The 25,402-nt window shown below is 37.7% G+C and overlaps 3 protein-coding genes and 4 non-coding genes across 10 annotated transcripts; 6 read left to right on the top strand and 1 right to left on the bottom strand.

Moving 5' to 3' along the window:
* Window positions 1-419: 419 nt before the first annotated feature.
* On the bottom strand, window positions 420-8,133 carry LOC131536189 (apoptosis regulator BAX-like). Of its 2 annotated transcripts, XM_058768941.1 has the most exons (7): window positions 7,976-8,133; window positions 6,457-6,576; window positions 4,166-4,214; window positions 3,922-4,080; window positions 3,660-3,795; window positions 3,468-3,572; window positions 420-1,957 (listed from the first exon to the last, which is right to left on the bottom strand). In XM_058768941.1, exons 2-7 carry the CDS (start codon window positions 6,485-6,487, stop codon window positions 1,859-1,861), a joined length of 579 nt encoding a protein of 192 aa, XP_058624924.1. In that variant the 5' UTR covers window positions 6,488-6,576; window positions 7,976-8,133; the 3' UTR covers window positions 420-1,858. The 2 variants fall into 2 exon arrangements, with proteins under 2 accessions (XP_058624924.1, XP_058624925.1); XM_058768942.1 differs by lacking the exons at window positions 6,457-6,576; window positions 7,976-8,133 and adding an exon at window positions 5,859-5,962.
* Window positions 8,134-8,160: 27 nt separating this feature from the next.
* Window positions 8,161-10,241, top strand: rps11 (ribosomal protein S11). Of its 2 annotated transcripts, XM_058768943.1 has the most exons (5): window positions 8,161-8,209; window positions 8,977-9,111; window positions 9,302-9,377; window positions 9,611-9,740; window positions 10,050-10,241. In XM_058768943.1, exons 1-5 carry the CDS (start codon window positions 8,195-8,197, stop codon window positions 10,171-10,173), a joined length of 480 nt encoding a protein of 159 aa, XP_058624926.1. In that variant the 5' UTR covers window positions 8,161-8,194; the 3' UTR covers window positions 10,174-10,241. The 2 variants fall into 2 exon arrangements, with proteins under 2 accessions (XP_058624926.1, XP_058624927.1); XM_058768944.1 differs by lacking the exon at window positions 8,161-8,209 and having other exon boundaries at window positions 8,932-9,111.
* Window positions 8,687-8,770, top strand: LOC131538178 (small nucleolar RNA SNORD35). Its single transcript, XR_009270500.1, has one exon. It is a non-coding gene; the product is annotated as a small nucleolar RNA SNORD35 (small nucleolar RNA).
* LOC131538179 (small nucleolar RNA SNORD35) lies at window positions 9,148-9,233 on the top strand. The gene has a single exon (XR_009270501.1). It is a non-coding gene; the product is annotated as a small nucleolar RNA SNORD35 (small nucleolar RNA).
* LOC131538181 (small nucleolar RNA SNORD35) lies at window positions 9,420-9,504 on the top strand. Its single transcript, XR_009270503.1, has one exon. It is a non-coding gene; the product is annotated as a small nucleolar RNA SNORD35 (small nucleolar RNA).
* Window positions 9,834-9,917, top strand: LOC131538180 (small nucleolar RNA SNORD35). Its single transcript, XR_009270502.1, has one exon. It is a non-coding gene; the product is annotated as a small nucleolar RNA SNORD35 (small nucleolar RNA).
* A 2,488-nt stretch (window positions 10,242-12,729) lies between the features above and the next one.
* On the top strand, window positions 12,730-24,780 carry hrob (homologous recombination factor with OB-fold). Of its 2 annotated transcripts, none has more exons than XM_058771578.1 (10): window positions 12,730-12,979; window positions 13,082-13,135; window positions 13,383-14,315; window positions 14,552-14,635; window positions 15,495-15,632; window positions 16,102-16,210; window positions 16,592-16,677; window positions 16,901-17,020; window positions 18,395-18,593; window positions 24,502-24,780. In XM_058771578.1, exons 1-10 carry the CDS (start codon window positions 12,968-12,970, stop codon window positions 24,558-24,560), a joined length of 1,794 nt encoding a protein of 597 aa, XP_058627561.1. In that variant the 5' UTR covers window positions 12,730-12,967; the 3' UTR covers window positions 24,561-24,780. The 2 variants fall into 2 exon arrangements, with proteins under 2 accessions (XP_058627561.1, XP_058627560.1); XM_058771577.1 differs by having other exon boundaries at window positions 15,492-15,632.
* The last annotated feature ends 622 nt before the right edge of the window (window positions 24,781-25,402 follow it).

Raw genomic sequence — 25,402 nt, 5'->3', positions numbered from 1 at the left:
ACAAAAAGCTGAATTTGTTTCTCATGATTTTAAAGACATTTTCATCTAAAAGCTGACACTTAATTGCTTCTAATTGGTTTTTCAGACAACTGATTTTCCAGAGACTGAGGGAAATTTTTAAAGTATGAAATGGTCCTGGACAGTAAAGGAAAAACTGCTATCAAGTGTCTAGCATACATGTGAACTTCTTGAATATTGTTAGAAACTGTTAAAAAGCATCTAATGAAGCTGTCTAAAAGAAACCCAGATGAAGCTGAGCTACTTAAACTTTATGTAGTTTTTATTTAACATTTACTACATAATTCCTGTATGTTCATTTCCTAGTTTTGATCCTATACTGTTGTTTTAAAATGTGACAATTTTAATAAAGAATAACTGTTTCTCTACCAAAATCAAAACACACACACACAACACATATATATTGAAATCCATAAAAACAATTTATTGTTTCATTTTACGGCTTACAAAACAAACTCGTGGGCTCACACAGCAGACAGACTGCCTTAGGGTGCACAATTTTATACCAGTTTACAAAGATGTAGAAAAAGATGAAAAAGTGGTGGCTAATATCATAAAAAGGCCAAGGCACTGTCAACGAAAGAACCAAAAATAAAAGATTATGAAACTGTACTCAAACAACCAAAAGATAAAGAAACCAGTATATAAAAAAAGAACAATTGCATGTAAAAGTAGGATTGTGGGTCTGGCTAACCATCTTAAAAATACAGTACTGAGAAGACCTTGCTGAAAGAAGAAGCTCAACTAATTGGCCTGTAAGTCCTGCAAGACTGAATGTTTGCACCAGCTCAAGCCAACTGCTTTTTTGTCAAAGAATCTGCACCTGCATCTGAAGTCTTTGGATTGTCGAATCCAAAAGGAATTTGAAAAGGAAAATATTTGGTTCTGTAAAAAACACGATCATCATGGCTCAGAGAAGTTCAATGTATTTACGAGTCACTAGTATTGTCCATCCCTGTCGTAGGAGGGGCTCGCTCTCGAAGACACGCCCACATACCACAACCAGAGTGCTGATTGGTTGGCTGCACTTTTCAAACGCTGTTGCAAACATTTCACGAACTCTTAAGAGGCTAAACCTTCAAGTACAATCAACTTTACAGACATTTCATAGTCCCTACCATGAAGAACTAGAGACTGAAAAAAAAATAAATAAAAGACGAGGAGGATGAGGAAGAGATATGAAATTAAAATATCAGCAGAATACAGTCTGAGCCCATTCCTACCCTTTCAGATGACAGTGCGCTAAAAAAAGACAGATACAATTATTCTTTTATCATAATAATGATAATAATAATAATAATAATAATATATTAATAATATTAATTCCATTTATAAACTATAATAACTATTAACCGCACGTAATTTTGACTGTAGGACAAAAAGTAAAAATAACATAATATGAGCAATTTCTGCATTGAGACAATTTCAACAGATTAAATCAAATACCAATACAGTCCTGTATATAACCTAGACACCCATAAGCCCAAACTAAAAAATAAATAGCTAAAATCAAGCCTAAACCTGAACTTTTTACGCATTAATCTCAGTGCAAATGTTATCAAGGTTTAAAGTTGTAGATGAGAAAGAGCACAAGCTCAGGAGTAACAAGAGTGGCTCGAGACATCTGCATCATGCTTGACTCTCACTCTTTCCTCCTCCTCTCTCTCTTTCGATTAGTTGAGGCCGTTTTCAACTCTCTTATTTGTCTTTTTCTCTGCATCTCTACTCCAAATCCTTTCCTCTTCCCCCTCATCTTTCTGTTCTCTTTTGCTGGTCTGCGTCACCCTCTGATCATCGTCTCAACTCTCTTCTCTTGCTCTCCACCTTCCTGCCAGTCTTTTCACATTTTACGGATCACCACTACTGTGGTGAGCACCCCGGCCAGGAAAACACCAATAGTCTGCCATGTCGGGGTTCCGAAATAGGAGCGGATTCCCTCCTGAGGGAGAAAAATATTTGATATTGACCACATATTTATTTAGCTTTAATTCAAATAAATTAATCAACCAATTAAACTAAAATTTAAGAAACTAAAATAAACAAAATGCTTTAATGGGATAGTTCACCCAAAAATGAAAATTACCCCAAGATTTACTTTACTTTTGAAAAAATAATTATATTTAAAACGCTATAAACTGTAATCTCTAGCTTCCACTAACTGTCATAAACGTTCACGCATGTTCACGAGAGAGTGGTGTTCCAGCGAATGACGTAGGCGTAGCGTAAGCTCCAGTGAGAAGTGACGAACACAGAAGCACAGAGGAGAGACCAAAACAAAACACCGGTCGTGAATTAGAAGTACAAAACTAGGATTTGTAAAGAAAAATGTCAGAGGCTTTTAATATAAGCCAAGAGGAGACTGGTTTTCCTTTGATGTAAACAAAACTTTGCTAAATTAGCATATTCTCACCAGAGCTTACGTTACACCTACGTCAGGGTTCCTCAAATCTTTCCCTGGAGGGCCAATCTGCTGCAGAGTTTAGCTCCAACCCTGATCAAACTCACCTACCTGTGATTTTCTAATGATCTTGAAGACTCTGATTAGCATTCTCAGGTGTGTTTGATTAGGGTTAGAGCTAAACTCTGCAGGAGCGGGCCAGATTTGAGGATGCCTGACCTACGTCATCCACTGGAACACCACTCTTTCGTGAATCCACGTACGACAGTTCGCAGAAGCTAGAGATTACGGTTTATAAAGTTTTAAATATGAATTTTTTTTTTACTCGACTGCATCGCAAAAAAAACTGCTTTCATGTTAAGTTCTTAGGATCGTACTTGTTTTTTTCCCTCTAAAATGCTTTATATATTTTATTCAAATGGTTTCAAAAGTTTCTCTTAATGACTTATGTGGTGCAGACACCAAGTAAAAAGAAATCACGAATTGATGTTAGTGTCCACATATTAGTCATTATTTAAAAAGAAATTAATATACTTTTAACGGTACTTTTTTAAACAAATAACATGGATTATTAATTTAGAAATGTAATTACATTTCAATTTGTCTTTTTTGCTGACATAATTATTATGCTGACATAAATATTAGTCAATAATTGCACAGCCAAACAATACAAACAAATCCTTAGATAAATATAAAGAAGAACAGCATTTATTTGAAATGTAATCTTTCATAACATTGTAAATGTCTTTCGTCACTTTCGATCAATTGAATGTGTTCACACCAAATAAAAGCGTCAATTTCTTTAAAAATATATGATCTATGTATGGCTTTATAATTATATAATGTATGACTTTTGAACGGTATTCTATGTCTACAGTAAAGCCTAGATATTCTGCTTCACATTACGGAAGTTAAATGTTCATGTTGTTTTGTGCATTTTGTTTATCGCAGTATCAGTGGATTTGGTAAAGGTCATTGTGGTCTGTTTTAAAATATCACATCGTCACCCGATGTTTCACATGATTTTAAGGAAGTCACTGTCAAGACTCACCCATCCACCCTGTTCCCTGATCCAGTTAATAACGTGTTCCTGAATGTAGGACATAGTCCAGCTTATGATGGTTCTGATTATGTCAGGAATCCTGGTTATAATAGCCTAGGAGTACAAGAATTAGAAAGACAAATATGTAAAACATCAAAACAATGTATTTCGATTCGAGTTTAAGCTTATGTAGGTCTTCACCTTGATGACAAGCCGACATGCAAAGTAGAAAAGTGCCACCACTCTGCCCCAGTTGAACTTCCCATCAGAGAAGATCTCACGGGCCACTTTCATGAAGACTTCTTGAGTTGGTTGAAGAGTGGAGTCATTTAACATACTATATCAAAACGACAACGGAGAGGTATGGATGAGTTGCAGCACATTGCCATCCAGTGGGCATTTCTGAGCACAGCAGGAGACTCTGTACATAGAGACAGTTGAGATGTCTTCCGCAATCCATTACCTTTGCAGATGTACATTTCCATCCAGCTCATCTCCAATCTGCTGCAAACACTGCGCAAGACGTTTATGGCTGGGGTCGCACAGCTCGACACCACCCAGCTGACTTCGAGTTAATTCAGCTTCACTGTCTCCATGGCGACGAACTCGTTCATAGACGAAGCTGTGAGAGAAGGGATGAGATGACCGAGGTAATGAACAAAAACAAACACAGAGAACATGTGAAGGAGAGATCAGATGATACTCACTTATTGAGAAGAGCAGATCCCAAGGCAATTATCTGGTCATTGCCAATGCCTTTAAATATTGGAAATAATAATAATAATTAAAAACAATACAAAATCAGGAGGAAAGACACTTGGATGTAAAATATATTCAGCATAAAAAAACAAAAAGTCAATACACAGGATTAACAACACCACTGTGACCTTAAAAGGGAATAGATAAGCATCTGACAGTGGAACCGTTCCATATTGTTTGCGATATGACTCAGCAGTGTATGTATAATGCAGCACATGTTTGGTTTCAGTTTCCTGGTGAGTAAAGTTGATGTAAAGAAACTAATATGCATTAGCTGTCTAATGGAGAAAGAGACTCGCACAAAGCTAAATCCCTCAAGTACGTATCATAAATAACTCACTGTATGTATGAGTTCACATATTTAAATATTCAAATAAAACAAAAGACTTTAAATCTTCACTTGACATGAACACAATACATACAGGATGTGTCGCAAAACTAGTGAGCTGCCTACCTCGATAGCATTTTGAGCATTACAGATACCTAGAAATTAAAGTAAGCAGCTTGGAAACAAAATCCATTTCACACCCAAATATTGTGTCTATGATGGTGTTGGGGACAAAATTATCCCTTTTGGTTTTCATGAATTTCACCAAAATTCAAAACTACGGTCTTGGAAAGTATTCATGTAAACACAGCCATGTCTTGAGTGAATGTAAACAATTCTGGGAAGAAAAGGGTTGTAATGATATACCGGTATGCCGGTTTATCGCGGTTTGAACGTGCACGGTTATCATAACGTAAATATTTGCATATCTACAGTAAAAAAAATAAATAAAAATGAGAAAAAATAAATAAAAATCTCACCCGGGCATATGCAACTTATTTCCGCTCGGTGGGGTTGTCCTTGCAAAAAATGTGGACGCAAAGTGGCTGCAAAAGCATTGTATTTTATATTGTATATTGTATTTATATGTCCTATTGTTTGTTATCTATTTGATCTTATTTTATTACAGACAATTTAATTGTTTACTTCAATAATTGCCTGTATCAATAATTGCCATGTGTCAATAACATTTATAATTACAACAGAAATGTAACAACATATGTATATTTGTGAAATAAAATGACTCACATTATGAATTAAGATTTCAGTCATATCACCCACACTTTATATATATCAATTTGACCCCATAATACAGGGATGTCCGAATTCAGTCCTAGAGGTCCACTGCCCTACAGAGTTTAGCTTCAACTTGCCTCAACACACCTGCCTGGAAGTTTCCGACATGCCTAGTAAGGACCTCGATTAGCTGGTTCAGGTGCGTGTAACTGGGATCAGAGCTAAACTCTGCAGGACACCGGCCCTCCAGGAGCAGGATCGGACACCTCCGCCATAATACAAATGGAGGGCCTATTTTATTAATACAGCAGCAGGATTTGAAATAAATAGTTAATCCAAAAATGACAACACTGTCATTCACTCACCCTCATGTTAGGCAGAATGACAGCTTTGGTGACCATTCACGTTCATTAAATGGAAGATGATGCAATGTAAGTGAATAGTGAGTGACTGAGCAGTTACACTGCCTAACATCTCTTTGACTGTCCCACAGAACAAAGACAGCGATACAGGTTTGGGACAACATATGATTAGGCAACAAAGATACCTTTTTTTTTTTTTTTTTATGTGAACTATACCTTTAAATCGACAGCAACCCATCTCGAGACCTGTACATGGCCAGCTATAGCTGTGATGATAAGTGTTTACTCCCCCCCTCCTAACAGATCAGCACTGAAACGATGATGTCACCTCTTCTGGAAATCAACAACATCGCGGTATCGGGGCATGTGAGCACAGCCAACACAAGGGCACAGAGGCTGTGTCTCAAAAATAGCGTGCTGCCTACCAAGAGCGCATTTCTGGGCATCATAGGCTCGTTCTGAACACATCGACCGTTTGGAACGCGCCTAGGATGCTCGTAAATTCTTTTGGAACGCTCGTGATGACCAAAAATGTTGTTTGGGTAGACGGCTCACTTGTTTGTTTAGCTCGTGTCATTATCGTTAATCATCTGTAGGTCTGAACGCCGGATCGTCCGGTGATCGGTATGTGTACAGACATGTTTCAGACAGCGGTGTTGTGACAGTGAACGGCACTTAGCAAACTCCCAGTTTGCATGAGAAATACTATTCTAATACACATTAAAGCGTCGGTCTAGGTAGTCTGTCGGGTATCTGAGTTACGAACCGGGAAAACAGGCGAAAATCATCATTTGAACATGAAAGCGGCACTTACCCGTATCGCCTCCACCCGACGGCGCTGCCATATTAGCACGAAAATAAGTGAAAACTCTTCCGCTGCGTGACGTCAATTTTCGGACAGGAAGGAAGTCTCTCGCGAGTCTGATGCGGCACACTTTAAATAACAATAATAATAATAGGGATTTAGAGGAAACGTTCTTGACATGTTATAAAGATCTCATCAATTATATTATATGCTAGCAAAGAACAGCATCTGCACCAAATTGCATATTTTGCTCAGTTTTGGCTTCAGAATGTAATTTCCTTCAGAAGTGTTTTCCTCTTCGAGTATGAGTTCAGTATTCTCATTATAATCACACTATTAGCCATAAACGCATTAGGTATAACATAAAACACACACTTGCTTTTTTATGTCTAATTTATTAGATTTTTTTTTATTTTGTTCAAAGGTTCAGTAAACTGTTCCATTATTTATTTATTTATTTATTGACTAACATTTCATGTGTCAGACTATACAGGGTTAATTCAATACTAGTAGCCTATTTATTCCTATTACTACTTGACAAGTAACTATTGTTAACCGGTTATCTTTACCCCATCTGTGTAGAATCACATTAAAAATGACATTTCTTTCAGAGCATACTTTTATTGAATTTAATTTATGCCCAAACATAGGTTATGATATTTATAATAAATCTGAACCTAAACAAACTGTTTTTATTTACATCACTGTAAATCACTGTTGGGGAGGTTACTCTGGAAATGTAATTGTATGTTACAAGTTACCCTATTTAAAATGTAAGAAGTAGTGTAATTATTTATAATTATTTCAATAACTTTATCAAAGTAATGTAACTGACTACATTTTGATTACTTTTCTAATTTTCTAATGTTTTCAACTGTTGATCATCATTTTCAAACATGTAAAGCAGGCAGGGTTAACCTTACAGTAGTACTCAACACTGATTACTGTCACCTTAGAAATCCTTCATCGGTTTAATTTTACAGCACAGCCACCACAAAATCAGACTTACTTTCAGATCATTCTGAGGTTAAATACAGATTTTAAATCATAACAAGAAATAGTTTAGTAGCTATGATACTGTTTTTGAAATCATATCTTTGCATAGCTATCACAGGAAACACTGGCATCTAACAATGCCTTGGGGGCATTGTTAGATGCCAGAAATAAAGCATACACATAAACCCAAATAGGAAATAAAACAATTTTCGAATAAACGTGTCCTATTCTGTGTCCTAGACTCCTGAAACATTGGTGTCTCGTATTTTAGAGCAGTCACTGCAACTTATGAAAGAAATTAAATAAATTTACATGTGGATGTGTGTGAAAAATTCAAAAAATGTAAGTTAACCCCCTTTGTAATCGTTAACATTTTCATAAGTAACTGTAATTTAACTACACATTTTCTTCTCAGTAACGTTAACTGTAACCGATTACAATTAACTTTTATTTTATAATTAAATTACGTAATTAATGAAATCTAACTAGTTACTCCCTAACACTGGTAAAGAAATATTAAAGAATTCAATACCTTCTCAACACGCACACAGTGTCGTTACAGCGATTTTTAAGTTGTTTAAATGTAAACAATTAAATAACCACGGATTACAGGCCTGACAAACATTTTTGGCTGAATTCAAGAACAAATAGTTCTCTCGGCCACACCCACAGTGTGTCGTCACGTCCGCTGAAAGCGCTCTTCCGTCTGTCTCGCGCATGTGTAGTCCTCTTTACGACTCGGCTGGCGAAGATGGCGGACATACAGGTATGTGAGTCTGAACGGCGTGGTCGCGAAAACGCGTTTGGTTTCACGTTAAACTTGAGCGTAAAGCCACAGATTCGGGTAGATAAGCAGCAAAGAGACCACCATGGATGCAATCAGGGCGAAATGGATCACACTGGAGACTAGAATATGTGTTTTTCGTCTCCGGCTAACGGGTAGGAAGCATTGATGAACAAGGCGAGCGGCCTTGTCTTATTTCGACCAGCAGAAAGTGATTTTATTTAAACATGCAACTGTTTATTTTGCTTAAAGCTGTGATAGACAAAATACATCTATTTTATTTATGTTGAATCTGTCTTATGTGGTAAAATAGCCGAATTTGTCTGCAAGGCATGGATGGCACATGGATGTCTTCCGACTCTAAAAAGATAGCTCTAAAGATACCGTTTATATAGTTATCTCTAACATTTCTAGACACTTTTTGTGGATTTGTACACGTGCTCTAAATGGACATGAAGCTGCAAATGATGTTTTTCTCACGATGGTCTTCCAAGTCTGTTAGGCTTTGACGACACTGCCTTATGGCTTCACTGATGCAGCATAAAATCCCTGAAGTGTCTTGAAATGGCTTTTTAAATTGAGGAAAACACTTGCCTCTGAATGTTCTTCAGGATTGGTGTAGGTGAGGATATACTAATAGTCCAGAATGTCCAATGGAAACCTTAATCAGAATTGTGTGTTCTGTAAGTTTCCAGCACATGCATTAGTTTGTCAGGAATATGACTGACTCTGTGCTTGTGGTGTTTCAGAACGAGAGGGCTTACCAGAAGCAGCCCACCATCTTCCAGAACAAGAAGCGGGTTCTTGCTGTTGAAGGAAGCAGCAAAGAGAAGCTCCCACGTTATCACCGAAACGTTGGCTTGGGCTTCAAAACCCCCAGAGAGGTGAGCTTGTGTTCGCGAACAAGTGTAACTTTTCGTTGCAGATGATGTTTTTCTCACGATGGTCTTCCTAGACTCCAAGAGAGCTCTGAGGATACTGCCTTTGGCAATGCTGATGCAGTTGAATATGCTTTCACTGTGTAACTTCAGTTGAGTTCAAATTACTTAAAGTTCTTGTGCTTTACTTCCACAGGCTATTGCTGGCACTTACATTGATAAGAAATGCCCCTTCACCGGAAACGTGTCCATCAGGGGCCGGATTCTGTCTGGTAAGTCTGTAGTTTGTTAGCTAATTGTAGTTTTGTCAGGGGTGCACATGATGTTTTATCTCACGATGGTCTTCTGAACCCTTGGGGTTTTGAGGATAATGCCTAATGGCTTTACTGATGCTTCCCTGTATCTAATTTTGTTGTATCTTAGTCCTTATTGGAAATCGAAGATTCTGTATGCTGGCCATTGATATACAGCGTATGTGAACTTATTTGTCGTCACCTTTTTGCAGGTGTGGTGACCAAGATGAAGATGCAGAGGACCATCGTCATCAGACGGGACTACTTGCATTACATCCGCAAGTACAACCGTTTTGAGAAGAGACATAAGAACATGTCTGTCCACCTCTCCCCATGCTTCAGGTAAAACTTCTACTTTGGCGCTTTCTTTTAGGGGCTGCGAAATTTTTGTAGACCCCCTTTTTTTGTGGATTTGAACACATGCTTGTGGTGAGCTGCAAATGATGTTTTTCTCACGATGGTCTTCCAAGTCTGTCAGGCTGTGACGACACTGCCTTATGGCATCACTGATGCAGCAGATAATGCTAAAAATGTTTCTTTGCCCTCAAGGTGTTGGGGATTATTAGTAGTTTAGTTTGGGAGATATTTATAAGTTTTGATTACTGAACATTTTTCTTGAATATCACTAATGTTCTCCTTTGTTTTTTTTAGGGACGTGACCGTAGGTGACATCGTTACAGTGGGAGAATGCCGACCCCTCAGCAAGACCGTGAGGTTCAACGTCCTGAAGGTCACCAAGGCAGCTGGAGCCAAGAAACAGTTCCAGAAGTTCTAGAACTGTTTTAACAATATGGCACCTCTGTATTGTTTGTGGGAAAGAAAATAAAAAATCTGTTCTTTAAATCTGTTTGTATTTATGGTTGATTTAGTCTGCAAGTCTATGCATAAGCATCCTGGTCTTACAGTCAGGTCCATAAATATTGGGACATCGACACAATTCTAACATTTTTGGCTCTATACACCACCACAATGGATTTCAAATGAAACGAACAAGATGTGCTTTAACTGCAGCTTTAATTTGAGGGTATTTACATCCAAATCAGGTGAACGGTGTAGGAATTACAACAGTTTGCATATGTGCCTCCCACTTGTTAAGGGTCCAAAAGTAATGGGACAGAATAATAATCATAAAATCAAACTTTCACTTTTTAATACTTGGTTGCAAATCCTTTGCATTCAATTACAGCCTGAAGTCTGGAACGCATAGACATCACCAGCCGCTGGGTATCATCCCTGGTGATGCTCTGCCAGGCCTCTACTGCAACCGTCTTCAGTTCCTGCTTGTTCTTGGGGCATTTTCCCTTCAGTTTTGTCTTCAGCAAGTGAAATGCATGCTCAAACGGATTCAGGTCAGGTGATTGACTTGGCCATTGCATAACAGTCCACTTCTTTCCCTTCAAAAACTCTTTGGTTTGTTTTGCAGTATGCTTTGAGTCATTGTCCATCTGCACTGTGAAGCGCCGTCCAATGAGTTCTGAAGCGTTTGGCTGAATATGAGCAGATAATATTGCCCGAAACACTTCAGAATTCATCCTGCTGCTTTTGTCAGCAGTCACATCATCAATAAATACAAGAGAACCAGTTCCACTGGCAGCCATACAAGCCCACGCCATGACACTACCACCACGCTTCACTGATGAGGTGGTATGCTTAGGATCATGAGCAGTTCCTTTCCATCTCCATACTCTTCTCTTCCCATCACTCTGGTAAAAGTTGATCTTGGACTCATCTGTCCATAGGATGTTGTTCCAGAACTGTGAAGGCTTTTTTAGATGTCCTTTGGCAACCTCTAATCTGGCCTTTCTGTTTTTGAGGCTCACCAATGGTTTACATCTTGTGGTGAACCCTCTGTATTCATTCAACTGTATTGTTGACTTTGACACACATACACCTACCTCCTGGAGAGTGTTCTTGATCTGGCCAACTGTTGTGAAGGGTGTTTTATTCACCAGGGAAAGAATTCTTCGGTCATCCACCACAATTGTTTTCTGTGGTCTTCCGGGTCTTTTGGTGTTGCTGAGGTCACCGGTGCGTTCCTTCTTTTTAAGAATGTTCCAAACAGTTGTTTTGGCCACGCCTAATGTTTTTGCTCTCTCTCTGATGGGTTTGTTTTGTTTTTTCAGCCTAATGATGGCTTGCTTCACTGATAGTGACAGCTCTTTGGATCTCATCTTGACAGTTGACAGCAACCGATTCCAAATGCAAATAGCACACTTGAAATGAACTCTGGACCTTTTATCTGCTCATTGTAATTGGGATAATGAGGGAATAACACACACCTGGCCATGGAACAGCTGAGAAGCCAATTGTCCCATTACTTTTGGTCCCTTAACAAGTGGGCGGCACATATGCAAACTGTTGTAATTCCTACACGTTCACCTGATCAAATTAAAGCTGACAGTCTGCAGTTAAAGCACATCTTGTTCGTTTCATTTGAAATCCATTTTGGTGGTGTATAGAGCCAAAAATGTTAGAATTGTGTCGATGTCCCAATATTTATGGACCTGACTGTATATATCCCTCAACATTATATATTTTGGATATTCCCTTTAACACCTGATTCAAGTGACCAGCAAATAAGCAAACTCAACGGTTTATAAACTTATATCCTTATAAATATTGCAGTGCATCTTTTATTATAGTAATATAATAAAATATAGTAATAGGCATTTTATATTTTCAGTTCATTCTAATTTAAGTTATTATAGTAATATGTTTGTCATTTTAATATTTCTAGGTTTTTTTTTTTTTTAGCTTGGTAACTTTAGTACTGACAAAATTGTAAACATTTCAATGTTCAAACTTTTCAACTAAGCGTTTTTCGCCTTTTATCTAAAACTATAGTAGTCAACATTAACTTGGCATGTATCAGTGTGACTGAAGTTTATGTAGGTTATAAGCTCTGCTTTGTCCTTTCTGTAGTTTTGTAGACTTATATTTAATTCATTGTTCGTGAATAATTTAACCTCGCTAGCCACATAATTTTTATTTTATAGTTTTTATTTTATACTTGTCACCACCGAGAGACTCGCTTACACATTTAGAAATATCTATGCATATCCTCACATTTTATGAGTGCTCTACATCTGACTCAACGTGGTAAAATTCATTAAGCTTTAGCGGCAGCAGTGGCTGTAATAAAAGGCAGATACAATTTGAACTCAGTGAGGTAGAAAATAGATCCCATTTGCTTAGTATTAGGTGCTATTAGCAAAAAGTGTAAATTAAAGTAATATCTTATTCGCCTTTGCCAACAATCTCGGCTTAATTGAGACATTTTTCCTCCTCAGCGTAGCACACTACTACTTAAGTGGACTCATCCAGCAGATGGCGCTGCGCCACCAGTGCTGAGCGCGCCAACAAAACACGTGACCTGTTTACGTCCCGCACGCCGTGCGTGTTTGAACGTGGCGGCGCGAAGGTGTAAAAATCAGAGATTATGCGATGTATATTCGGCGTTTTTCAATGTCTGCGTATCAAATGAGAATAAAACTTTCAACGGATAGTTGCTTACGTTAACAGTTGATGCTTGTCGCGTTATATATCTGCTCTTTTTTAACTGAACAGACATGACAGCGACGGTAAGCTATATACAAACAGCTAACGTTAGCTAATTTGTTAACTAACAACTATGTAACGTTAAGCTGATTATTAATGCTGATATTTATTGTTTGTCAATACAGGCTTGTAATAAATGGAAGGGCTTGTTCACCGTTGGAGAGGAGTTTGATGATGAGGTTTGGAATGTAAACTACTTTTAGTTTTAAAATGCATTTAAAGCCTGTTAGTATAGTTGAGTAATGCCACTTGCACGTTAACTGTAACGTTACGCTTTATAATGTGCTTAGAAATAATGACAGACTATAACTTTTATATTTCTGTATGTTCTGCCTTTTTAGAAGTTTTATTTACAAATGACCACACACACACACACACACACATCTTTTCTTGGTTATCCTGTCATCCATAATTTCTCATCTGTAGGATTTGCTTGAAGCTGATTGGACGTGTCCATCAGAGCAGGCATCTTCTACAGCTCCTTCTGTAGCACCATCATCTGAATCCTTGCATGTACAGCAGAGCTCTGTTAGCTTGTCATCAGGCCAAGGGGAAAATGCGTCTGAATCTGGTTCTGTTCTGACTCTTCGTACACCAGCATGTGGCACTATCAATGCCCTACCAGATCTCTCCATGCCCTGCCATCAGTCAATCTCTGCCTCTGTTTCTTCTCTCCGAGTGCCTGTGTCATCCCTGCAACCTTCCTCTAACCCAATAAACCCTCCACCGCCAGCATCTTTTAGAGTCCCGCAGAGAGACCTCCCTCCTCAGGATGACTTTGACGACTGGGATGTGGATCTGGAGGAACTGGATAGCATTCATCAGATGGTTTCTGAGCCACAAAATAATCCAGCTGCACCCCTGGACAACATTTCACCTGCTAAACGCATGAGGCCGTCGGCACCAGAAGTGTCCTCTCGTGGGAGGTTCGGCGCTACCTCCTCTGTGTCAATTACACGGCCCTTAGTCAACACCTCATTTGTGTCCACCATCCAAGGCCCCATGTATCCATCTACCCCTTTGCGGAATGCAAATTACATGTATGGTCCTGCTACACCAGCCTCACGATTCCCCAGACCTGTGACTCCCAGGCCTCCAGTTGTGTCGCCTCCGTGCCAGAGGGGTGCTTCGACACCGAGGACCCCGCTGCAGCCCCATGGGTCTCTCTTCCACTCTGTGTCTTCTACTACGGAGTCCTCTTCCACATTTACATCTCATGCTCTCAACACGCCTGTCCTGACCAATCACCTGGTCCAGCTGGTGTCTGCAGCCAATAAGACACCTCAGAGACCACAGAGCCGCATGATGCCAGCCAAAGCACGTCGTTTTCCTGGCCCGGCAGGAGCGCTACCTCTGCAGGTCAGCCAAGTTCTATTTTAGCTTATTATTATTGTTAATGTCACACACTATGTACTGCTCAGAACTGATATTTAGTGCACTGCAGTGCAGGGCTGTTTCTCTTTAAAACCTGTTGATGTTTATTATTGTTCTGTACCCTGCAATCTGGAAATTTCCACTGCTTTCTAATGAATGACTAATTGTATTTTTGATTTATTTTCATTTGCATGTTTTAATTTCAGTTTGTTGTCTTGTAGGCCAGTGAACAGAGTCTTGATGACATTGTTGTGGCAGTTCCTCAGACGCCTGCACATGGAGCTGTTGCTCGGTTAAGAAGTGCTGTATGTAAATTGTGCTAAACTTTAAAAATAATTTTTTTGTAGTTGATAAAAAGATAAAATAATATACAAATATTAGATTAAAAAAGGCTTAAAACGTAAACCGAAATTAGAAGTGTTGTCTTGCCAACTCAAGGAAATAACTCTGCAGCTCTCTGGAGTTTTAGGGGAGAGAAACTCCAGAGTGATTTGAAGGGAGGGTGGGGATCGAATTCGCCTACCCTAAATTTAAATTAATATAACTACAAGTGAAATAAAAATAAATTGAAGCTAAAAATAAAAAATGACAAAAGCATATAACAGAATTACTAAAACCTAAAGTGAAAACAATGTATAAAAATAACTAAAAGCTATTTCAAAATATAAATAAATAGAATATAAATAGTACAGAAAATACATTCTCAATGTAAGGAGACTCAAATTTATATAAAGAAACATTACCTAAAAGTAAATAATTAATGTTTGCGCCAATTCTGGCTGAATTTAAAAAACAAAAAATCAGTTATTTTAAATGCTACATGTGACTTTATGCATCACAACATTCTAAAATGGATATTTATTTAAATATTTTCTTAGTATTATATTTAGTAGTGTTATTAAACTTAATTGTTTAGTGTTAAATGATGGCATTTAATTGGAAAAATGTGCATAAAAATGATTAAATATTCAATCTCAGCTATATTTAATATGTATAGCTCTATTATAATAATAATAATTAAATTGAGAATCCTTCTTTTAAAAAAAAAAAAAAAAAAAAAAATTAAGTTTTTACAGTTGTGCGGAATCGCTCTAAAGTCCGCTTTCTCTCACACATACTCCCAAACTTGCACTCATCGGACAAGGTGTCCATTTTTCACAGCAGGTTTCCAGCTCTCAGGTGAGTGAGGAAGAGGAGTTCAGCAGGGGTCCGTGGGCAGTGATGAAGACCGAGATGGGATTGGATGAGAAGAACCCTTCTTGCTTTCTGCACTCTTACAGTGTTGTCATGGTACTCCGCAAGGTGAGCTACTCAGAAATCTCAAATGAGCTTATCTGAGTGTTTGTGCTAAAAATATTAAGGATAGAACTTTATTCGTCTGCAGATTTCTTCATTTTTATCCAGATTTGTACAATAAATATTTGTATTTCTTATATTTATGCCTAAAGTGGAAGTCCATGGCTATAATCAGGACAAATGAGGAATCTCGGCTCCCCAAATGATTAACACAAACATAATCACTGTTGTCATCAGTCACCTTAAAGTGATTATTAATGTAATTTTAATGTGTTTTGCCCAGTGTGTCATAACGATCCTCTGCTAATGGTACACGTGTGTTAAATATTCATTAGGCTGACAAATGCTGATTAGCTTTTCACTTGATTCATTACCAATGGCCTTGAGGCTGTGCTGCAACTTATGCTTTTTCTTTTCTCTTATTCTCTTGGTTTTCTTTGGTGCTTATTTGTGACTTATCGCTTTCTCACTCCAGGCTGCTCTCAGGCAGCTAGCTAAGAATAAGGTCCCTAATATGGCTGTCGTCTTGAAGAGTATCACACACACACATGCAGATGCAAAGGCCATCTTCAGAGATCCCACAGGTACTAATAATTAGGGTATATACACCACCAGGCAGCGACTAAACAAAATGAAAACTATATTTTAGCTGCTTCAGAGTCACCATCATTTTGCAGACTCTTTTTCTCCTCCAACTTCATGAGGCTAGGGTGCTTGTATGCTGTGTACTTGTGGCTTTTTATAATAATATTAGCATATAAAATTCAAAAATGAAATTTAAGTTGCTAAAGTATTTAGAAAATATGTTTCTCCATTGTGATATGGGTCTCTCTCTCACTCACGCAATCACAGTGACTGAAATCGGGAGGTGACTGACTGAGCTGGTGTTCTTGGTCTGATTGCACTCTTATTTTCAAAAGTTTTTTTTTAAAAACTTTTTCTGTTTTTTGTTTTGCACTGTGAAGGTGAGATGCAGGGCATGGTTCATCGTCGCCTGGTAGAGGAAAGACTGGGAGAGCTCAAGACGGGAGCTGTGTTACTACTCAAACAAGTAACTATATTTCAGACCTCATTATAGACTATCACAGGAAATAATATACACTTTAGATTACTCCGAGCCATGGCTTAACAGGTAGCTCATGCGGGCATTACAAGGTCGTCCTTATAATATTTGTAGATCCAGATCCTTCACCCTTCTCTATCATTTCCAGTCCTCTACTGTGTTTCTATTGAATGAGGCAAGAAGTCCACATAATTCTCATTTATTTTTAAAGGTGGGTGTGTTTTCACCATCACACCGAAATCACTACCTGAACGTCACACCCAATAACCTTCTCAGGATATACCCACCTGATGGGGTTTTCCACAACTCCCAGCCATCCCATTCTCCACTGGTGAGTCACCTTTTGTTCTCCAGTTTATTTTTACTTTTCTGTAGTTTTTATTTTCTAAAGACTTTCTCCTAGGGATGCACCGAAATGAAAATTCTTGGCCGAAGCCGAACAAAATGAAACACTGGGCCGAAGGCCGAAAATGTGCTTTTTACTGTTTTGTCCTGCTTTTCAAATAAAAATTTTTTAAAATAAAAATTACAGAACAATTTAAAAATATTTACTTAACACTGAACATTTTTTAACATTCTATCAGACATTATACCAACAAAGCACAATTTAACTTAAAATTAATAAGTTGCTAAAATGTTTTTTTTTTTTTTTTTTTGCAATTTGAGACCCCCTTCTTGAATCAGGCATGGAATTGTTTTTATTTTTATTTGTATTTTTTTATTTTTTACTGTACAAATAAATGCAGCCTTGCTGAGCAGAAGAGAATTCTTTTAAAACGTATTACAGATCCCAATTTGAACACTATTGTAAATGTTATAATAAATGTATAGAGCGGTTGTAGGATTATTATTATCATTATTGTCTTTTTTTATTTGATTTTACAGAACGACAGTAAAATTACAATACTAACATTTATGAGTGTTGATGGAGCTTTTTCTTAGACTTTATTTTGGCAGAAACCCGCAGGAAGATCTTAGTAGTGCTTTTTGTTGACAACAGCATGCAGATATTTAAATGATTCTCATTACGAATTTGGGAAGGTGTTTGTCGCACTTGTCACATTGTCACGTGTCTTTAAAAAAAAAAAAAATGTTACTGAGCAAATGACGAGTAACAGTGTTTTAGTACAAATGCTGTTTGAATACATGCACTCCATGTGTGTATTAGAAAACATAACATTCTGCAGTTTATTTACTAATCATTTGAAGCCATTTCGCGATTTCAATCATCGTAGTAACCAGCATCAACCACCTCTTCCTCTTCTCATCGGAGACTTGAGATGCAGCGCTAAGCATCTAACTGTCGGTGCTTCGTGCTTGGAATCATTTTTGCGTCTTTCTCTGACAGTTTTAAATACTTTCACGCTGCAGACATGTTTGCTGCATAACTGCGTGCCTCTATTTGATCGTGTCATTGTTCGGTACAATTTATTCGGTCTTTTCGCTTATTCGGCTTTTTTTTTTTTTTTTTTTTTTTTGCTATTTACGGCCGAACAATTTCGGTTGCCGAATATTCGGTGCATCCCTACTTTCTCCAGATGTTTAATGAGCCTGATATGGTCTCCAGCATTTTGCTTGTTTGTGAATTACCTGTCCTCAGGAGATGCTTCCTTTCCAAAATGTTCCTTAATTAAACAATTTCTGGTGGTGTCTTTGTTCTGTTTTGTTTTGTTCATTTCACCCTGGTTGTTGCATGTACATGCAGGAGCTTACATTGCATAGTGAATCCACAAGGCCTGCAGGGGGCCCGGTCTCTCTGATGGAGCTCCACTTTGATGACGAAGACGACAGTGAAAATGTGTTTGAGGAAAATTGGGCTCCTGATGGTTTAGACGCTGCAGCTGTCTCTAATGAGCTCTGTCAAGCACCTACAAGACCAACAGGAGACACAGCATGGGACACAGGTGTGTATGTTGGAGTATCATCAATTAAGCAATATCACACAAGCAAGTGTGCTGTTTTAGTCTCGAAGCGATGTACTGGCTGAAAGCTGGTGTGGAACAGAGTGTGTGAGTGGAGTGACAGATTTTTGTACGTTTGGTTCTTTTGGTCTCGTCCAAAAAAGCAAATGTCACAGTTAGACCTGGTTCGCTTGGCGTTCTCACTGTAATGTTTAACAACAAGCCTAAAGATACAATAGAAAAAAGGCAAATAGATATCACAAACTGTTTGGACAGTGTTTATGGCATATTTTGCAAACTTGCCTAACATCTACAGGGCTCGCAAAATTTCAAAATCCCTGGCAGCCCTTCGGGCAGGTACTCTTCAGATTTTGGTAGCCCGAAAATTAATTTAAGGAATTAAAAAATTCCTTTTTTTTTTTTTTTTTTTATAAATATAGAAAATCAGATAGGACTTTAAATGTCAATCAAAAAAATATATATATTTTCAATACACAAATATCAACAAATATGAAGGAAGGAATTTTATTTCACTATTTACAGGGTATCTGCAGAATTTTTAAATATATTTAAGGCAATTTATGACCCATTTTAAGAGCTGCACGAGTAAAATGAACACAGAATGAGCGGGGTTGGACAATGTCTATGGTAACATACAGTATTGAGCCATAAAAGTACATGACTTACAGTTTAGATGCAGGTTTTCACAAAAGTCTTATACAACAGTGTTTCAGGCTATAGACCGTTTTTATGAAAAGGGATCAATCAAGCATATACATTGTTAATTTAAAACGTATAAATATTACTGTCTTAATTGTTTAGATTTTTAGAGGGCACATCAACTTCTTTCTCATTTACAGCTCTGTGTTTGCTGCGTAAAAAGTTGATATTTGCATTGATCTGACCATAAACGGCAAGAAAGGCTTTTTGGAAATGCAGATTCACTCTCTGCCACGTGGTGGCGCTTTAGGAGCGCTGAAATATTGCGGTTTCCTTGGTAACACTGTACGCAAAGCAGCTCCGCGCTCATAAACGCTGCTTTATCAGGAATTATAGGTAAAATGAAATTAAAATGCCAACGACACGTTTCTGAGGACAGTCGGTTACCTTCAGATACATTCACATAAAGACATCCGCGCCGCGTTTTGACTTGAAACGTGCAGAGCTCATATTTATTCAATGACATCATTGCTTTTTGAAGTTTAATCCTGCCGTATCGCGACTCTTGTTTTTCTGTCCCCAACTGTAAGACCTCTTGAAATTATAATTAATACATTGCTTATACCATTTAACGCATTTAAAACTTTTTATGGCCTTAAGTTTGATACAACTCACTTTCAGAGTTTTTAAGGACCCGCGGGAGATCTGTATTTAAGGAGCCCGTCGGGCAGGCGGTGATACATTTTGGTAGCCCAACTTGGAAACACAATAGCCCCGGGACGTCGGGCTAGCGATTTTTTTTTTTTTTTGCGAGCCCTGATTCTAAAACGGCTTTGTGCTGGACTAAATGCACTCGATGTATTTTTACCGACTGATTGGTATTTTTACTGACAGCAGGAACTCCCTAACATCGCATCATTGTTTTGGTTCATTTAGATGTCTTCAGTCCCTTTTCTGTGTATCTTTCAGCCTGCTCCAGTGTTGATTTGGAAGTGGACCGAGACCCCCTGAAAAGATTGGTTTCTGTCCGATTGTTTAGTGCGCACCAAAGTTTGAATGGCAGCATTTACACAGTTAAAATAACCACACCAGAGTTAGTTTTAATTGAACCAAACCTGCCAAGTGTAAATACCCTAAGTCAGGGGTCTCCAACCTTTTTTACACCACGGACCGGTTACGTTTGGAAAATATTCATGTATGTACTGTATGTGTGTATTGGCCGGTGACGTGATAATTTACCGGCCAAAAGATTTTTTTTCGTCCCTAAAAAACGTTGAGATTCTTGTCCTTTGCATGTTTTTGGCAAATGGAGCAGGCCATCGTGTTACACCTGTTTCACACACTCATTTTGTGGTGCGTATTTTATTTTTTCTCGGGTTATGAAGAATAAAGAAGGGATAAGTTAATCTTCCGAAATGAAGCAGCAATATCTTCTGAGGTAAAAGTTATTAGAACCGTGTCTAGGGACAAGCTGGCCGTCAAAAGTTTTACCCGCCAACTGGCGACTGACACTGTTACATGTACTTGCCAGCGACGATTTTTACTGTCTGTTGGCGAGTATTAATTTTAGGCCTTGTGTGTATATGTATGTCTATTACATAGTATTATAATAGCTTTATATAATGTATTATTTTTTCGGATAAGCAAGAAAAAAATATTTGAAGCACAGAGAATCACAATGCTATGAAGGGTTTTTGACACAGGCTATTTTTATGTGTTTTATGTATAGGCAACTCGTTATTTCCACGTCTCTATTGCTTTGATGAATTTTGAAACCTAAATACAAGTGCCAGAACTTAAAAGCTAAACTTAGGCTATAAATGAACTACAGCACCGTCGCCCGCCTTCAGTGTCACCACCAGCACGATACGGCAACTTTTTTTCAAACTTGCTTTTAACGTTCAGTAAAAGGATTTACTCTGTGGATGAATTTTAATCCACGCTACATGAACCATTTCATATAAACTGGAATAAATACAAAACTAGAGCCAAACTGAAATGAGACATTTGGCAATATAGTATAGTGAATAAATTAAATCATAACTGAAGGACACATGAAAGCACGTATTTCTGTACATTTCATTAAAAATGTCATTAAAAGTCAATAAATCCTTGATTTAATATGAATATTTTAATTAAAAACGTGTTCACTTACTACTCAATAAAATTCTAGTGCATTTAATCTATTAAATAACAGCAGTGAGCGAGTTTTTGGATATGGTAAGATTAAACTTATTTTAGTGAATAAAGTACCACATTTCAGCTCTTATTTTGTTAGGGTGGGTACACAAAGTTATTTTATCCTTGCTTCTAGGAAATCCTCAATCTATGCTTTCTTACAGCTTCTTGTGGCCGTAAACATTTAATTTTAATGTGGCTTTAAGCACTATGCATCATTAAAGTTTCACTTTGACCACGTAAAGCCTGTAAATGTGGTGTTTACATGTAATAATCGTAATATGAGTTTACCTTATGATACGAACCCAGAGTCTCTGTATCAGTAAGCGATAAAACGAGCATCTTCCCTCCGAAGACTTGTTGTATTTCAGGACAAAGCAAAAAACAGCCGAACAACAATATAAAACGAGGGAAACTATTCATTGGTTGTTCTACAGTTTAATTGAATTACAAATTATACTACAACTGGAAAATACTGTAAATTGATGTAGTCCCATCTAGCAACTTGTTAGCAACCGTCTTTAAGAAACATAAGTTTAAAAAAAAATCACGCGTGGGGTGTAACTGGTGTGTTTTGTGTCGTAGAATAAAACGTGAAAGTATCTTAAGCCTGTCTGAACCACGGACCTTATTTAAGGGATTTAACCAAAAAACCCATTGACTCTGGGACGATGGACCCGGACGTGCTAAAATGCACTCGCTTCCGGGTTTTTGCCTGCAAAGTGACATCATAGTTCCACCACTCTATTGGCAAATGAATCTGTGAATCATGTGGGTGCCGAACAGTGGGGTCTCATCCGTACATATCACGGATAAACTGCGATCCATTTAACCCCTAATATGTGACAGATCAGAGCAATCTTTCATTTACTTATTTAACATGAAATCGTCAAATTTCTACTCTATATCAATCGCATACGACAAAAATACAAAATAAGAACAATCTTTAACACGCAATAAATAACAGGGTGTCATATCTATACACATTTTTCCCAGAACGTTCTTGCGACCCCGGTAGCAACTCTTCCACAGTGGGTCGCACCCCGGTGGTTGGGGACCTCTGCCCTAAGTGTTCTGTGAATACTCGTTGCTTGTATTCCATTTCCACTGCCAAGCAAAACCTGCTCTGGGGGTTGTTTCCCATAATGTAACTTAATTTGCTACCAAACCATCATAGTATGGTGCAAAATTGGACAAAATAACTAGTTAGTCACTAGGGGTGGGAATCGCAGGGTACCTCACGATAAGATATAATCACGGTACATGGCTCATGATAACGATAATATCACGATACAGTGATTCTGCGATAATCGATATATTTCTAGAAAATCCTATAATGATACATCACGATATCTGTCTAAACAAAATGCCTGTGAAAAGGTTAAGTGCAAGTTTGTTTTCTTTATTCAAGTCCAAACTGTTAGAAAACAGCAAAAAAAAAAAAGTTCTGTAAATCAATTTTAACACGTTGAGTAGTCTAATTTAATCATTTTATTCTTGGACTTATTAAAAGCTTACAGTTTTCTGTTTCTCTGTGTGTAAACACACATTTAACTGCTTAACAAATAGAAAAATAAATAAATGGATAAATAGATATAATATAACTATAATATAAACCTGGTATATTTCAAAATTTACCTGGAGTGCTTTCTCAACCTTTCTACTCCTCTCATCATAAAAACGGAGCTCCACACGAAGAAATAGCCGTTCACATCGCGTCTTTTGCGCGCTCAGGTTCGTTATTTCAAATGTAGATGTGCGGCAAGCACACACACTGCATACTTCTGCGCCGCATTGTGGCTCTGACAAGGTTTTGTTTTGTCCTCCATGCCATAGGTGCAGATTTGTTTCTGCCGGTCGGTGCCCACTGTTCACACTGCATAATGCGCACTTGTAATATCTGAGAGAGGGAGATCATCCAGTTTTGTTCACATAAAACTGTTTATCCTTCAGCTCCTCGTGCTTCCCCATCTTCATATAGAGAACGCGGTTCATTGAACTTGCTCAGAGTCAGAGAGGTTTTGGAAAGCTGGAAATGGCTCGGCTGCGATTTCCATGCATTTTTAGACGCTGTGAACAGGGAAATCTATTTAGAGCACCTTATTGTATTAATTAAAATATCGATATTTGGTGCCATATATCGATTCTCATATTGCATGGAGAAGGATCGCGATATATCGCCATATCGATTTATTGTCCCACACCTATTAGTCACATGGATGTCCTACATCATTTGAACCATGTTGGTTTAACAATATTGGACATCCCTTACTGGTGGTAGATGTTTTATAATTTCATGAACTGCATAATTTTCATGTAAAAAGCATCAGGTATGACGTTAGAAAAACCTTTGAACTAGATCTAGGCAGGGTGCCAAGCTAAGTCTAAATGGATACTTTTGCCAGACCCATTTGAATTTGGCACAAAAAATTGTTAACTCTTTTCTGACCCCTGAATGACTCGATACTTCAGCTAATTTGAACCATATTCAACTGCTTTGACATACTAAACAGCACAGAAGAAGAAAACGAGGGGTCACACATGGCATAAGAAAGCTTTTGAATCTACATCAGTATCCTTACAAAACCTGACCATGGGTTTACTGTAGTATCTATAACCTTAGAACCTTAGGCTCTGTCAGGCCTAGAATGAGCTGATGTTACTTATAATTCAGCCAGCATTTTGAGTGTATCATGATTTGTGATAAATGTTTGCTTATCGCACACCCCTAAGCTGGATTCTTTTTCATTCATGAATTTTTTACATTCTTTGCACTTTATTTGAACATACCATGTGAGATTTTTCAGATAAGAATAATGCAATTATCCTAATGGCTTTTATCACACAATTCACTAGACTCTATTAAATTTCAGCAAATAATGATTTGTGTTCCAAACAGTGGGTGGTATACTGTGCTAAATTGTTCTATCTGTTTGAATTAAGATGGGAAAGAAAATGTAACTTTTTAATTTTCAGATGCTTTGGTGTTTTTTTTTTTTTTTGTTTTTATATAATTGTGAAGAGAGTATGTGCATTTAAGTATTAATCTGTGTTTGTGACTGTTTCTTTTAAGATGACCTTGATGAGCTGCTCGGGGAGTTACCTGTGGATGCATATGATGGATTACGTTAATCACAAAGTCACTTTAAATACAAAGTATAGTTGTAGAGCCTGTCTCATATTTATACAATTTATGATCATAAACACTAATAAACAAGCAACACCTGCTACCCAGACAATTTTTGTTCAGTTTTTGTGTAAACCTTGTAAATATGTACATTTAATCTCTTGTCTTATGCATAAATTGAAAGAATAAATGCCTGATGAGACCTGTATATTGTGTTCACTTCTTGAGTCTTGCTGACAAATGCCACATGCTTTTGTAGCTAGTATTAGATGGGTTGAAGGAACATGTCAGTACAGATTAATGTTAATTTCATGCTGAAATTAACCAGTAATCTGATTTTTTTTTTTTTTTGGCAAGCTTTCCTTATGAATTTAAATCAGCCATTAAGGCTACAGTTTGCCAGCTGGATTCCCTCTTAAAGGACTCAAATTGTGTAATTAGTCATTTTTGATGCACTAGCAGAGTGGCTGGCATAATGGGGTTTGTTCACGCTGTTTAAAAGCTTTTCCACAAGACGTCTTGAGTGGTTGACGTTATTTGATCATTTCATTGATTATAATTGGAAGTCCCTGCCTGTGTCTTTGTCTTTCACCACCATCTTTTAATTTACATTTTTACCTGTCTTGATTAATTTTCATATTTTATCAATTGCTCTGTACTGTCTTGGTCTCACAGTCTCAACAGCATGTCGCTCTGCGTCTTATTGATTTCTAAATTAGGTTTATTCACCGTGAGTGATTATAAAGTCATGAAGGTGCAATTACTTATTCAGTCTTCCCTACCTTGTGTAGAATAATGAATTGATTAAATATTAAACTTCCTGTCCTCTGTGCATAACTTATTATTT

This window comes from Onychostoma macrolepis, chromosome 03 (genome assembly GCF_012432095.1).
Source record: "Onychostoma macrolepis isolate SWU-2019 chromosome 03, ASM1243209v1, whole genome shotgun sequence".
NCBI lineage: Eukaryota > Metazoa > Chordata > Actinopteri > Cypriniformes > Cyprinidae > Onychostoma > Onychostoma macrolepis.
Note: the sequence above shows the minus strand (reverse complement) of the source record. Positions and strands in the feature narration are given on the sequence as shown.